The sequence below is a fragment of the Salvelinus sp. IW2-2015 genome, linkage group LG13 (assembly GCF_002910315.2).
Source record: "Salvelinus sp. IW2-2015 linkage group LG13, ASM291031v2, whole genome shotgun sequence".
NCBI classification, from domain to species: domain Eukaryota; kingdom Metazoa; phylum Chordata; class Actinopteri; order Salmoniformes; family Salmonidae; genus Salvelinus; species Salvelinus sp. IW2-2015.
The window spans coordinates 5,522,905-5,539,368 of NC_036853.1; the positions used below are offsets into that span (position 1 = coordinate 5,522,905).

Consider the following 16,464-nt stretch of genomic DNA (forward strand, 5'->3'; position numbering starts at 1 on the left):
ATCAATGATGGCATCTTTCCTGTAATGAGGCCAGTGTCTGAATTTATTTGTTGTGGCAAAGAGGAGGAAGTAGAACGCTTTTTTTTGTGATTTGACAGTTTTCCAGAATATAGCCGGGTTCCCATTACAATCTGAAAGAACGGTTACATAATAATCAGATGTAGCCTTTCTGATTTGTCTTACACAATGATTCCTCAGTTGCTTAAAAGCTTGCGAGTCCGGCCTAACCCTGTGTTCCTGGCCTTGACCCAAGCATCATCTCTTTTATGAAAGACTTCTTCTGATAATGCCGGAGTGTACCAAGCATCCCTTCAACCTTTCATTTTTTGAACGGAGCATGATTATCCACAATATTATTGAAGACATCTTAATAACAATGTATTTTATTTTTGCTCAATCTGAGAAGGGAGGCCCACCCATGTCTATGCCAAAGGAAAAGCCCATCCATGCCTACACCAGAAAGACACATCACTCTCAGATAAAGCAGCTGAGTAAGCGAAACAGCGCCCCTCTYTCTCAGTATGTGTAGACCATGTATCTGATGCTGTCTGGACAAATAGAGGATGGAATGTCATACTATTTCTGGCCAGACGCATCAGATACATGGTCTACACATACTGAGACAGAGGGGCACTGTTTCGCTCGCTGTGCTGTTCTCTCCGGTAAAAGAGTTTTAGCAGAGAGGAAGAGGAAGCGAGAGGGCTCACTCTCACCAAAATCTGTCCAGAATAAGCCTAATGTGTTTCTATGGGCATAATATGCAGACCTAAGCTTGTCGCCTGCCTTCGCGCCTTTAGAACAATGCCTCCCATTGTTAGGGCGGAGACATGAGCATCTTGTCATTACATACATACCCTACAGATCTCTGGTTTTAGAAAGGAAAGGAAAGTTGATGGTTGTGCAGTTTGGATGCTGGCTTCCCCTAAAGTAAATTTATGTTTTGCCAAAATTATATAATTACTGCTGTCCAAATAAAACCATTTGAAAATACTTTAACAGAGAGCATGACTTAGTCACAGAGGATCATTAGCTTCTGTAAAAAAAAAATAGCTGTGGATTATTTCAAATCACAAGTGCTTAGGCATTGGAAAGCCTGCAATTTGGGCAGCGTGCGTGGCAGTAGGCCTAGCTGATTGAGTTGCGGCTGTCAGTGAAAAGCACCTTAAACAGCGGTCGCCAACCTTTTCTGAGTCCAGATCACTTTCGGAGTCAAAATGCAAGCTGAGATGTACTGCTCAGATTTTTTTTTTAAACCATATTTAAACGTAAGCCTATGCAACATTCACCAACTAAAAACAGTTCTGTAGCAATTAGGTTTGTGCAGTAGGCTATAGGCCCAATACATTATCACTGCATATTGGCTATGCTTGAATTGCCCTGCAGACATTGTTCTTCTCAGACCATTTAGAAAATATATTTAAACATTTTAGGTATATGATTACACTGGTATAGAACATTTGTATTACTTGTGAGGCACAGCTGAGTGAACATGCAGTGTAAGTCGGAAGTTTACATACACCTTAGCCAAATACATTTAAATTCAGTTTTTCACAATTCCTGACATTTCATCCTAGTAAAAATTCCCTGTCTTWGGTCAGTTAGAATCACCACTTTATTTTAAGAATGTGAAATGTCAGAATAATAGTAGAGAGTGATTGATTTCAGCTTTTATTTATTTCATCACATTCCCAGTGGGTCAGAAGTGTACATGCACTCAATTAGTATTTGGTAGCATTGCCTTTAAATTGTTTGACTTGGGTCAAACATTTCAGGTAGCCTTCCACAAGTTTCCCACAATAAGTTGGGTGAATTTTGGCCCATTCCTCCTGACAGAGCTGGTGTAACTGAGTCAGGTTTGTAGGCCTCCTTGCTCGCACACYCCTTTTCAGTTCTGCCCACAAATGTTCTACAGGATTGAGGTCAGGGCTTTGTGATGGCCACTCCAATGGCCTGCATCTGATGGTCAGTTTGAGGGGAGGGAGCAGCTGTGAGGCTGCCTCTCACCTGACTCACCATCTCTCCGCTCTCCCTCTACTGATGGTGAAATTCAAGTCTCACTGCATTATTTCTGCCTCATGCACCAATTCATGTTGCTACTCCTATGACCAGAGAAAGTGAAATATTCCTTGATATTAACAGACACAAGCTAATAATAGTAGCAAAGCAGGATTATCGGAAGAGTTTGCTATATTCATTCATTACAGCTGCAGTGCTGGTTGTGGCGTGAGTGGAAGTAGGGAGAAGGCATATTTTATGGCTTTTAAAAGTGTTGAACAAAGTGTTGACAGTGCTGAATAACAACTTACACATGAACTTACTCATAAAAACAGCAGCCCTTTGCTGTATTCATTGAGTCTCTAGTCGTGGTTTTGTAATATCACAGTATCAACTTTGCTGTGCGTTCAAAGCTTATTTTTACAGTCCATGGCTCGAGGAAACTGCAGACATGGTGATCTGAGCTATCTGATTGGCCAGCGGTAGGCCTATAGGTGCACTTGATTTGCTCTCTGGTCCTGCCGGGTAGGTGGAGTTTTACCTTCACACATGAAATCGTTCAAAATGGGAACACGTTGCCTTCCCGGCACTAGGGCTACTGAATCAAGTGCACCTACCGCCAACAACATGAAATGAAAAAATAAAGAATATATAGGAATGCAAGGCWTTATTGTTGGGTTTTTACAGAAATGTTTGGTGATCGACTAGGAATGCCTTGGAGAACGACCAGTCGACCGTGATGGACTGGTTGGTGACCACTGTGACCACTGAAATGTTTTTGAAGATAATGTGTCTTGAAGTGTAATTTAAAATGTTGAGGCAAGAAGGGGAGAGGTGTGTGGCGAAGACATGGCACGTCTCTCTCCAGAAATCAGGTGCTCAGCTCTCCAGAATGCGCTCAGCTTCCTCCCGCCAATTCTTGCTCATTTATTTTTGCATTGTATGAATTGTTTGTTTACATAAAGTATCCACTGGTTCAGATGTACCTGCTGCCCTTACTTTACGAGAGAAATGAATGTGTGTCTGCTTCCATTGGCCTCTCTCTCCCACAGGGTGATCAACGCGGGGAAGAGCCATCTGAACGAAGACCAAGCGTGCTGTGAGGTGGTGGTGGTGACGAGTAGACCCAGTGCCGGGGGCAACTCCACCTCCAACAGGCCCCCTACCACCCGGAGGAGGTCCTCTCTGCCCAATGGAGAGGGGCTGGGGCTCAGGGAGAACGCTGTGAGTAGCCCCTTCCCCTTTCCAGATGTAGTCTAACACCCTGGGGCCTTCCCTCTCATTCTATCACATCAGGACCTGTATACTCTTCTATTCCTCGGCCTCACATCATCCATAGTCTCTTATCCAGCCTGACATATAAGCCTGGTAAGCAAGGTGAAATGAGGCTACAGTCCACTGCCTTCCAGCTACAGCAGTGGTCGCTAAGCCTGGTTCTAGAGCGAGCTGCAGGGTGCGGTGTGCAGGGTTTTGATATTCCAGCACTAACACACAGGATGTGAAGACTGCCATTCCAGCCCAGCGCTAACACACTTGACCATGTCAACTAATCTGCAAAATTATGGTTAGCTGAAAGGGGAGTGTAAGTGATGGACGGGAACAAAAGACTGCAACAGTAGCTGTGTTCCTGTAGATGACCAGGGTTGGTTCCAGAGCTGCAGACTAGTAATGTGTTCCTGTAGATGACCAGGGTAGGTCCAGAGCTGCAGACTAGTAGCTGTGTTCTGTAGATGACCAGGGTTAGTTCCAGAGCTGCAGACTAGTAGATGTGTTCCTGTAGATGACCAGGGTTAGTTCCAGAGCTGCAGACTAGTAGTTGTGTTTCTGTAGATGACCAGGGTTAGTTCCAGAGCTGCAGACTAGTAGAGGTTTCCTGTAGATGACCAGGGTTGGTTCCAGAGCTGCAGACTAGTAGTTGTGTTCCTGTAGATGACCAGGGTTGGTTCCAGAGCTGCAGACTAGTAGTTGTGTTCCTGTAGATGACCAGGGTTAGTTCCAGAGCTGCAGACTAGTAGTTGTGGCCTGTAGATGACCAGGACCAGGGTTGGTTCCAGAGCTGCAGACTAGTAGTTGTGCCTGTAGATGACCAGGGTTAGTTCCAGAGCTGCACTAGTAGATGTGGGCCTGTAGATGACCAGGACCAGGGTTGGTTCCAGAGCTGCAGACTAGTAGTTGTGTTCCTGTAGATGACCAGGACCAGGGTTGGTTCCAGAGCTGCAGACTGAGTAGTTGTGTGCCTGTAGATGACCAGGGTTAGTTCCAGAGCTGTAGACTAGTAGATGTGTTCCTGTAGATGACCAGGACCAGGGTTGTTCCAGAGCGGTAGACTAGTAGTTGTGGGCCTGTAGATGACCAGGTGGTTCCAGAGCTGCAGACTAGTAGATGTGTTCCTGTAGATGACCAGGACCAGGTTGCTCCAGAGCTGCAGACTAGTAGATGTGGGCCTGTAGATGACCAGGACCAGGTTAGTTCCAGAGCTGTAGACTAGTAGATGTGGTCCTGTAGATGACCAGGACCAGGGTTGGTTCCAGAGCTGTAGACTAGTACTGGTTCCTGTAGATGACCAGGACCAGGGTTAGTTCCAGAGCTGTAGACTAGTAGATGTGTTCCTGTAGATGACCAGGGTTGGTTCCAAGCTGTAGACTAGTAGATGTGGGCCTGTAGATGACCAGGGTTGGTTCCAGAGCTGCAGACTAGTAGATGTGCCTGTAGATGACCAGGACCAGGTTAGTTCCAGAGCTGCAGACTAGTAGATGTGGGCCTGTAGATGACCAGGACCAGGGTTAGTTCCAGAGCTGTAGACTAGTAGATGTGTGCCTGTAGATGACCAGGGTTAGTTCCAGAGCTGTAGACTAGTAGATGTGGGCCTGTAGATGACCAGGGTTGGTTCCAGAGCTGTAGACTAGTAGATGTGTCCTGTAGATGACCAGGGTTGGTTCCAGAGCTGTAGACTAGTAGATGTGGCCTGTAGATGACCAGGGTTAGTTCCAGAGCGTTAGACTAGTAGATGTGGGCCTGTAGATGACCAGGGTTAGTTCCAGAGCTGCAGACTAGTAGATGTGGGCCTGTAGATGACCAGGTTGGTCCCAGAGCTGCAGACTAGTAGATGTGTGCCTGTAGATGGCCAGGGTTAGTTCCAGAGCTGTAGACTAGTAGATGTGGCCTGTAGATGCCAGGGTTAGTTCCAGAGCTGTAGACAGTAGATGTGGGCCTGTAGATGACCAGGGTTGGTTCCAGAGCTGCAGACTAGTAGATGTGTGCCTGTAGATGACCAGGGTTAGTTCCAGAGCTGTAGACTAGTAGATGTGGGCCTGTAGATGACCAGGGTTGGTTCCAGAGCTGTAGACTAGTAGATGTGTGCCTGTAGATGACCAGGGTTAGTTCCAGAGCTGTAGACTAGTAGATGTGGGCCTGTAGATGACCAGGACCAGGGTTGGTTCCAGAGCTGTAGACTAGTAGATGTTGCCTGTAGATGACCAGGGTTGGTTCCAGAGCGGTAGACTAGTAGATGTGGGCCTGTAGATGACCAGGGTTGGTTCCAGAGCTGCAGACTAGTAGTTGTGTCCTGTAGATGACCAGTTGGTTCCAGAGCTGCAGACTAGTAGATGGTGCCTGTAGATGGCCAGGGTTAGTTCCAGAGCTGCAGACTAGTAGATGTGGGCCTGTAGATGACCAGGGGTGGTTCCAGAGCTGTAGACTAGTAGATGTGGGCCTGTAGATGACCAGGGTTGGTTCCAGAGCTTTAGACTAGTAGATGGGCCTGTAGATGACCAGGGTTAGGTCCAGAGCTGCAGACTAGTAGATGTGTTTCCTGTAGATGACCAGGGTTGGTTCCAGAGCTGCAGACTAGTAGATGTGGCCTGTAGATGCCAGGTTAGTTCCAGAGCTTGCAGACTAGTAGATGTGGGCCTGTAGATGACCAGGGTTGGTTCCAGAGCTGTAGACTAGTAGATGTGGGCCTGTAGATGACCAGGACCAGGGTTGGTTCCAGAGCTGCAGTATCTACCTCCTCTGTAAGTCTAGCCTCCTGTCCCTCTCAACCCGCCCTACTCAGGCCCACTCAAAGCCTACACCAATATACACCTACACAAGTGCCCCATTTAATCACTTCATCAGACAGTGAAATAATACCAAGCATGGTGTACTGTTTTTGGCATGCTCTATGTTATATACTGCAGACTGCTTGCAAACAATAGTTTTGCAGCTACAGTGGGATATGAAAGTGTTTTAGGTACATGAAGTCAAGTGATGTATTTGTATACATGTGGTTTGTTTTGTTCTACTTAAATTCCTGTGTGTGTCTGTGCATGCCGGACCACACAGGAATATATGTATATTTGATGGTCTCTGAGATGTACACACGCTTCCTCTGTGTGTGCTGCAGTTTTCAGGTCTACCACAGAAAAAAAAAACAGTATGTGTTCGTGCTTGGGGAATATCTGTTTCCTTCTGAAATACTGTGTGTGTGTGTGTGTGTGTCCAGGACGTGGAGCCCGGACTGACCTTCCACTACTGGGGTCTGTTTGACGGCCACGCGGGCTCAGGGGCAGCGGTGGTGGCATCTAAGCTGCTCCAGCACCACATCATAGAACACCTCCAGGAGGTCCTGGATGTCCTGAGGAACCCGGCCCAGCTGGCCCCTATCATCCAGGGGGAAGAGCCCACCAACTACCACCTCACCCCCACCACCCACCGGGGCATCACCAGGGCCGCCTCCCTGCGGGGGGCTGCAGGGGCCCCCGGCTCCCCCAGCCACCCCCCGCTCACCAGGTTCTTCACAGAGAAGAAGATCCATCACGAGAGCATGGTGATGGGAGCCATAGAGAACGCCTTTAAAGAGATGGTGAGTTCAGGGCTGTGTTCAGTAGGCGAACATTGTAGATGGAAGTGTAATGAAAAGAGTGGACGTGATTCCTTGTTGTACATGTCAGAGACCGGTATGTTTGTTCTACATCTATTTCTATCTGAACGACTATGTTGTGGCCTGTTGAACTCCGGTCTGAAGGAACGTATTTTCAATTGTGCTGAGTGACGTTCTGAGAGTAAGGGACTCTACACATATTAACCATGCATTAATTAGACATTAATTATAGCATAAGGGACACCGCAGCATCAATTAAATACAGCACATTCACTTTAAGAGGCATCGCAGCACACTAACTATTCATTATCCGTTCATTATCTGCTCAGTTGATGGACATTGATCAGCGGCCTCTTGGCAATTACAGTATTTTTTTCTGCCGATTTATATAAGCAGTTGGCATACGGAGATCAACATCGCAAACTACTGGGAATAGGACTAGTAAGCATTGTATGAATGCAGCTTCCTTCTTTATTTCTAATAATAACTGTCTGGTTATTGTACATAAAGACATACTCTGCCTGTATGTCTGAAGTAGGTTAATTAAGCAATAAGGCACGAGGGGGTGTGGTACATCCAATCACTGGCCACTTTAATAATAGAACACTAGTCACTTTAATAATGTTTACATATTTTGCATTACTCATCTCACATGTATATACTGTGTCCTATACTATTCTACTGTATCTTATTTTATGCCGCTCTGACATTGCTCGCCCAGTATTTATATGTTCTTAATTCCATTCCTTTACTTTAGATGTGTGTGTATTAGGTATTTGTTGTGAAATTGTTAGATATCACTAAACTGTTGGAGCTAGAAACACAAGCATTTCGCTACACCCGCAATAACATCTGCTAAACGCATGTATGTGACAAATAACATTTTATTTATATGGCCAATATATCATGCCTTAGGGCTGTTAAGTACGACACAACACAGAGTTCCTAGATTCAGCACTTAGCCGTGGTATATTGGCTATATACAGTTGAAGTCGYAATTTCACATACACCTTAGCCAAATACATTTAAACTCAGTTTATCATAAATCCTGACATTTAATCCTAGTAAAGATTCCCTGTCTTAGGTCAGTTAGGATCACCACTTTATTTTAAGAATGTGAAATGTCAGAGTAATAGTAGAGAATTATTTCAGTTTTTATTTCTTTCATCACATTCCAAGTGGGTCGGAAATGTACATGCACTCAATTAGTATTTGGTAGAATTGCCTTTAAATTGTTTGACTTGGGTCAAACATTTCGGGTAGCCTTCCACAAGCTTCCCACAATAAGTTGGGTGAATTTTGGCCCATTCCTCCTGACAGAGCTGGTGTAACTGAGTCAGGTTTGTAGGCCTCCTTGCTCGCACACACTTTTTCAGTTCTGCCCACAAATGTTCTATAGGATTGAGGTCAGGGCTTTGTGATGGCCACTCCAATACCTTGACTTTGTTGTCCTTAAGCCATTTTGCCACAACTTTGGAATAGTATGCTGGGTCATTGTCCATTTGGAAGACCCGTTTGTGACCAAGCTTTAACTTCCTGACTGATGTCTTGAGAAGTTGTTTCAATATATCCACACAATTTTCCTGCCTCATGATGCCAGCTATTTGTTGAAGTGCACCAGTCCCTCCTGCAGCAAAGCACCCTCAGAACATGATGCTGCCACCCCGTGCTTCACGGGTGGGATGTTTTTCTTCGGCTTGCAAGTCTCCCCCTTTTTCCTCCAAACATAATGATGGTCATTATGGCCAAATCTTTCTTTTTGTTTCATCGGATCAGAGGACATTTCTCCAAAAAGTACGATCTTTGTCCCCATGTGCAGTTGCAAACCGTAGTCTAGCTTTTTTATGGCGGTTTTGGAGCAGTGGGTTCTTCCTTGCTGAGCGGCCTTTCAGGTTATGTCAATATAGGAATCGTTTTACTGTGGATATAGGTACTTTTGTACCCGTTTCCTCCAGCATCTTCACAAGGTCCTTTGCTGTTGTTCTGGGATTGATTTGCACTTTTCGCCCCAAAGTACGTTAATCTCTAGGAGACAGAATGCGTCTCCTTCCTGAGCGATATGAAGGCTGCGTGGTCCCATGATTTTTATACTTGGGTACTATTGCTTGTACAGATGAACGTGGTACCTTCAGGCATTTGGAAATTGCTCCCAAGGATGAACCAGACTTGTGTAGGTCTACAATTTTTTGTCTGAGGTCTTGGCTGATTTCTTTTGATTTTCCCATGATGTCAAGCAAAGAGGCACTGAGTTTGAAGGTTGGCCTTGAAATACATCCACAGGTACACCTCCAATTGACTCAAATGATGTCAATTAGCCTATCAGAAGCTTCTAGAGCCATGACATAATCTTCTGGAATTTTCCAAGCTGATTAGGCACAGTCAATTTAGTGTATGTAAACTTCTGACCCACTGGAATTGTGGTACTGTGAATTATAAGTGAAATAATCTGTCTGTAAACAATTGTTGGAAAAATTACTTGTCATGCACAAAGTAGATGTCCTAACTGACTTGCCAAAACTATAGTTTGTCAACAAGAAATGTGTGGTGTGGTTTAAAAACGAGTTTTAGTGACTCTAACCTAAGTGTACGTAAACTTCTGATTTCAACTGTACCACAAACCCCCGAGGTGCCTTATTGCTATTTCTAACTGGTTACCAATGTAATTAGAGCGGTAAAAATACATGTTTTGTCATACCCGTGGTATACGGTCTAATATACCAGGGCTTTCAGCAAATCAGCATTCAGGGCTCGAACCACCCAGTTTATGTTTCTTAACTCCAGGTTTGATTTTAATTTGCTCCATCTTCAGCTGTGTCTGTGTGTTCTTCGGCAGCTCCTTAGCATTAAGACGAGTGGGTGTCTTAACAGCTGGCTGCCAGTGATAAGGCATGTTACCCCCTCTCTATCTCCCCATCGCTTTAATCCATTATCTGTGACTGTTCCCTTCAAATCAGCAGCATATGGTGCCAGTCAATCCACAGTAGCGCAATTGGTGGACTTTTCCCTTCCAACCCGCAGGCCCTCCAAAAATGTCTGTGCTGCTCAACATCTGGTTGTGGGGCTGTAAGTGGATGTGTGGACTTGAATTCAGCTCAGTCAGCAGCCCAGTGGTCATACACACAGAGCCAATCAAAAGAGTGGTCATGACAGGATTGGTCAATGAGGGGTCAGAAAGGTCGTGGGTTATTAGCCTTGTTGTCTAACGTTCTTATTGAGGATTCTTGCTTTTGTCCCTGCTGACTTCAGCTGTTTCCTATCTACATATCTGAGAGAGAGTTCACCTCCTGGTGTCTAGTTAATTGATAACATCTAAGCCTGAAATGCTGATATCTGAGTGCCAAAATGCATTCTGATCTCACCTGTTCCATATAACTGCTGACATTAACATACATAACGTCAGACAGACCTGGGTACTGCGGTGGTAGCTGTTTCCTCTACATCACCACTAGATGGCAGTGTGCAGCCATTTATTGAGAGTTAGTGTGATTTTCCCAGCCTATTGTCACTGTCAACCCAATCTATCGAGACTAATAATAATGCACCATTCCTCATGCACCTGTACACATTTCAGACTGTGTTTATGCTTAACGATTGTGTTATAATGAAAGTGTGATGTACACGAATTTAAGATTAAACATCTATATATAAATCCAGAATMACATCAAAAAACAGTACACGGTCATGCCGATACAGTTGAGTGGATGTCACACACATTTTTGGCTTTGATCCAACAGCAGTCTATTATGGAGAATTTGTTGTTAAACCCGTACCATGATATTCCACACTATTCAGCTCATTCACATACTTGATTTCATAACGTGATAAAACTGCTCTCTTTTCTCTCTCTATCGCTCTCATTCTTTATCCCTGTCACTCTCTCTTCACAGGGACAAGGGAACACTTTTCTGTCCCTCTGCTCCCCCATCTCTTCGTGATCTCGCTTCTTATTTTAATTAACCTAATTCTCAAATAAATGTAAATCTGTCATCATTATTATTGCATATGCATATTTGCCAGTAACTCTGTCTGACTAGTTTACCCCTCTCTTATCTGGGGTAACCACCAACCACCGGCTCGGAGTCTAGTTCTCAGGCTGACATGAATCACCACATTCCTATGGAAACGGGCCGTGTCTGGAGGAGGCTGCCAGAGCCTGATAAACACAGAGACAAGTAAACATCAAAAAGAAACATGGCTGACGACGGCCTTATCAGCAATCTGTTTACAGAAGGACAGAAATAACAGGGGAAGCCTAGTCTTCCTCTCTGCTGCTCTGGAAAGACATGCATATACCCCACTAAAGCTACAGTCAATTATGCCTGTAATGGGGTAAAAACCCTAATCCTAACTTGTTGTCTTGCATTGACTGTTTGTATGTAATTGTGAAATAGTTTTTTTCATTGTGCCTACCAGATGCCATAAGGGAAGAAAGGTGTAGCTAGTTGTTTATGCGGAAAATATTTATTATTGAAGGCTTCCCTCCCTGCAGCCACAGGCGTTTGATGAATATGTATGCACCGCTACAGATTCAAAACTCACCCTGGGTGAAGGACACATTTGTTCACGTCGTTCCCCCTTCGTAACACACACACACACATACACACACACGATCACACAGACAAACACGTGTACACAGACAAACACACACACATCTCCTGAGAAATGTGTTTCTCCTCCAAGCCGACAGCAGTGGTGGAAAACGGTTGCTGGCGTGTCACTAGGGCCTTGTTACAGGAGAGTTTTACACACACACACACACACACACATACACACACACACACACACACACATACACACAAATGTCAGTGAAGACACTTGTCAGCGCATGCTCTGAGTACGCGTCCTGGTAATCCGTCTGGCCCTGCGGCCTTGTAAATGTTAACCTGTTTAAAGGTCTTACTCTCATCGTCTACGGAGAGCGCGATCATACAGTCGTCTGGAACAGTTGGTGCTCTCATACATGGTTCAGTGTTGCTTGCCTCGAAGCGAGCATAGAAGCCATTTAGCTCGTCTGGTAGGCTCGTGTCACTGGGCAGCTCCGCTATGCTTCCCGTTATAATCCTCTGTGATAGTTTGCAAGCCCTGCCACATCCGACGTACATCACTGGGCCCGAATTCCCTGCCATCCAGGACCTCTATACCAGGCGTTGTCAGAGGAAGGCCTTAAAAAGTTTCAAAGACTCCAGCCACGCAAGTCATAGACTGTTCTCTCTTCTGCKGTACGTCAAGCGGTACCGGAGCGTCAAGTTTGGGACCGAAAGGCACCTGAACAGCTTCTATCCCAAGCCATAAAACTGCTGATTAGTTAATCAAATGGCTACCCGGACTATTGACATTGACCCTGTTTTTATGATTTATTTCATTATTTTAATTGTTTTGCACATACTCTCTTGCACTGACTCTATGCACACTCACTAGACTCTACTCATACATACTACACTGACAGTCCAACACACATACTGTGTACACACACACACACACACAAAACACACTCTCACACACACACATAGACACACTTTCACATTCTTCACATATGCTGTTGCTACTCTGTTTGTTATATATCCTGATTGCCTAGTTTTGACTCCTACTTTGACTCCTACCTACATACTGTATTGCCTCAACTACCTCGTACCCCTGCACATTGACTCTGTAATGGTACTCCTGGTACACTGAACTAAAATATAAATGCAACATGTAAAGTGTGGGTCCGATGTTTCATGACCTGAAATAAAATATCCCAGAAATGTTCCATAAGCACAAAAAGCTTATTTCTCTCAAATGATGTGTACAAATTTGTTTACATCCCTGTTAGTGAGCATTTCTCCTTTGCTCAGATAATCCATCCACTTAACAGTTGTGGCATATCAAGAAGCTGAACAGCATGTTCATTACACAGGTACACCTTGTGCTGGGGACGAAAGGCCACTCTAAAATGTGCAGTTTTGTCACAACACAATGCCACAGATGTCTCAAGTTGTGAGGAAACGTGTATGGCATCATGTGGGCAAGCAGCTTGCTGATGTCAACGTTGTCAACAGAATGCCCTGTGGTGGTGGGGCAATGGTATGGGTAGGCATAAGCTACGGACAACGAACACAGTTGCATTTTATCGATTGGAAATTTGAATGCACAGAAATACAGTGACGAGGCCCATTGTGATCCCATTTACGGTATTTGTGACCAAAGGATGCAGATCTGTATTCCCAGTCATGTGAAATCCATAGATTAGGGCATAATTCAATTATTTAAATTGGCTGATTTTCTCATGAACTGTAACTCAGTAAAATGTTTGAAATTGTTACCTGTTGAGTTTATATTTTTGTTCAGTGTATGTATAGRTTTGTTTTTGTGGTACTATTTCATTTTTATTTAGCAAATATTTGTTTTACTTTGTAACTCTGCATTGTTGGGAATGGGCTCGTAAGTAAGCATTTCACTGTAAAGTCTACTGTTGTATTCGGCCCTATACAATTTTATTTGACACAAACCACACACGCACACAGTCTTGTAAAACTAACCTTGTGTGTTTCCACAGCGGACTACATGCTAGGGACAGAGTACATGTATTAGCGTGCATTATTTCTTCACTCTTAACATATCTCTAGAGACTCATGACATTGCTGTAACCCAGGATACACATTTCCACTCATCACTTCCTGGTCTGGACCCGTATTCATACAGCCAGCGTCACAGTAGGATTGTTGACCCTGCGATAGACGAGCATCCTATCCAGGGGAGTATGTAGCCTTGTACAATGTACGATGTACAATGTACATCAAGCTGCTTCACGCTACAGAAAGATTGGCTGCTGCCCTATGAGCTGTTCTTGCTCGGACAAGGCTACATACTCTGGTTTGTGCTTCAAACCATTTTAACTTCTCCACGACTCTCTCACGATTGTATAGAATAGAAAGGGTTAACTTGTGAAATGGTACATAATTTTGGTAGAGCTATAGGTTGGTTGGTTGGTTACATTTTTTCTGTTAGCTTTTTGATTAATTCAGTGACTGATTAATTATTCTCCTTATTAATGAATTAACATCATGTATTTTTAAAATAATTTTCTCGGTTTAATTAGTGCTAAATTAATCAACCTAATTAAGCCGTGTAATAACGAGTACTCCCTCAAACTTCACCACGTCTTTAGGTTTTCATTTATTGTTTTTGCTCCTGGACATAATGCTCTTCCTGTGAGTCGTCCTTAATGTGTTTGGACCCCAGGAAGAGTTGCTGCTGCCTTGGCATCAGCTAATCGGGATCCATTATAAATACAAAATGCAAATGTTATATATGGTATGTTACCGTATCAAGGACTTTAATCCAAATCAGGTCCTTATTTCTTGCTACTTTGTAACTGGAAAATATATGTTTAGAGACACAGTTTTTTTGCTGTGTGTGTGTGTACACTTATGTGTTTGTTGGGTTGTGTTTTCAGGATGCCCAGATTGAGAGAGACAAGGCTGTGTTTAACATCTCAGGAGGCTGTACTGCTCTGTGTGCACTCTTTTTATTGGGAAAGCTCTATGTTGGAAATGCCGGGGACAGCAGGTGAGACACACGCACACGGGTGGATTTCGATGAGTAAAATATGTCTGGTGAGATCAATCTCTCTCAACTTTTCTGTTTACGCTAGCCTTGGATGTGGTGTGGCCGAAGCCACATTCCGGCTTCAGGTTTGAGTTCAGCTATTAGCATACTGTAATAGTATATAGACAAACAAAATAAGGATACCAATTCAAACTATACAGGAGCTTCTCATCTACACCACATTGCACATAGTGTTGCACACTTGATTAATATAATGATTCACAAATGTGTGGTTATTTTAAAAAGCCTTTAATTTGCAATTTGGCTAACAGAGAAAAAATGCTGTCTACTGGTATTGAGGTCATTCTTGCAGGGACATGTGGTGTGGGAGAGCCATTGTATTTACACACACACACCAACAGAAATAAACACATATTGTTTTGTTGCTTTGCCCTTCAGAGCGATCATTATCCGAGGTGGAGAGGTCATCCCCATGTCTACAGAGTTCACACCAGAGTCAGAGAGGCAGCGCCTGCAGTTCCTGGTAAGAGGAAGAATTCAACTCCTACTGTATCACAACACATGACCACAAAGTCACTACATATGTATAAGAACTTGATGTCAAGTGTCCTTATGTCTCACTCATTATGTAAATGTATTTTTGTCATTATTTTAAACTGCAAAAGTGTTCTGCTCTATTGTTATGAGTCAATGTTCCTCACAAACGGTTTCCTAGATCTAGCTAAATGCCTGAAAGGGACATCATAAGTCCATGTCCCAGGTCATTTGTTGTGTAGATCCAGCTATTGACCTCGACCCTAATGATCATATACAGTATTTTAGACTAATCAAACAAACTATTGTAGTTTTTTAGTTCTTCATCAAATATTTAGCAGCCATACTTTTTMGGGGGTTTCAAATAACTTGCATATATTCAAATACCTTCAAATATTATTTGTTTTTCTAAGAAGTATTCAGGTTACTTTTAAATGTTATTTGTTTTTCTGAGACCTTTATTTGAATATCAAGGGAAATAATTGCCTTCAGTTGATTTTCTATATTCGACTACATTTTTGAGTACTTTGAATATTGTATTGTTGATATTTGGAAATAAACTACAAAATACTAATATTTTCTGCTCAGGTCTYCGTAATAGCTCCCACAGTTCCCGGTAAGTGGAGGAACTCGACTACAACCCCCTGAATCATAGCGAACTTTAGCTGTGCTTGACTGGCGCAATGGAACCAATAGACTAGTCGCAAAAGTGCAAACCCCAGCCATCTAACATTCCAGGCAGAGAAAACGATCAAAGTATTTGAAAGATTTCAAATAGTATTTGAACCCAGGTCTGCTCTGTTCTTATTAAGCACAGCTGTCAGATATCACAACATATGACTCCCTGTACAGACAGTTACTAGGCTTAACTCTCCTGCCTGGTGTCTTGGTTGGTTTAATAGACTGTTTGATTGAAATGCCCAGTGGATAGGAAGGCAATCTCCTCTCTCTCCTCTCTCTCTGTAAAGGCCTACATGCAGCCGCACCTGTTAGGAGGCGAGTTTACACATCTGGAGTTCCCCAGACGTGTACAGAGGAAGGAGGTGGGGAAGAGGATGCTTTACCGGGACTTCACTATGTCTGGCTGGTGGGTATCTATTTATCTGTCTGGTCTGTCTGTCTCTATCCAACTGTCTATCTGTGTCTGTCTTTCTTTCCACCAGTGGTTTGTTTGATTACTGGAACTCAAGTAATGAGGGCCTTGGTCCTCTCATTGGAATAAGTTAGACAGATGCTGCATTTAGGAAATCATCCCACCCCACCATTTTACCATAGTCATGAGATCCATAATCATTAGATCATTCAAATTAGGCATCTTTGCATGATTTGTCATTGGAACTTTACAGTTTGCAATTTCACAAGCAACTACACAGTACTATTGAAATAATGTCCTTTGTCCGCAATCACTTTGTCTATCTGAAACTCTCATTCTCATCCACGGCACTCAGTAAAGCTGATTGACAGGGAATGCTCTGATAGACCCAGACATACTGTGTTGTCTGTATGAATGACAGGGACAATTCAGC

At 43.7% G+C, this 16,464-nt stretch overlaps 1 protein-coding gene across 2 annotated transcripts in view; it reads left to right on the top strand.

Annotated features, from left to right (window-relative positions):
* The window catches only part of LOC111972022 (protein phosphatase 1H), a 48,094-nt gene that overhangs the window by 15,003 nt on the left and 16,627 nt on the right, over positions 1-16,464 (top strand). For both annotated transcript variants that reach the window (XR_002878344.2, XM_023998858.2), the window contains exons 2-6: positions 3,048-3,219; positions 6,479-6,838; positions 14,292-14,404; positions 14,843-14,927; positions 15,907-16,025. Coding sequence is in view for 1 of the 2 variants with exons in the window: in XM_023998858.2 (XP_023854626.1) it covers positions 3,048-3,219; positions 6,479-6,838; positions 14,292-14,404; positions 14,843-14,927; positions 15,907-16,025 (849 nt within the window). In the remaining variant the exon portion in view is untranslated. The remainder of the gene's footprint in view (positions 1-3,047; positions 3,220-6,478; positions 6,839-14,291; positions 14,405-14,842; positions 14,928-15,906; positions 16,026-16,464) is intronic.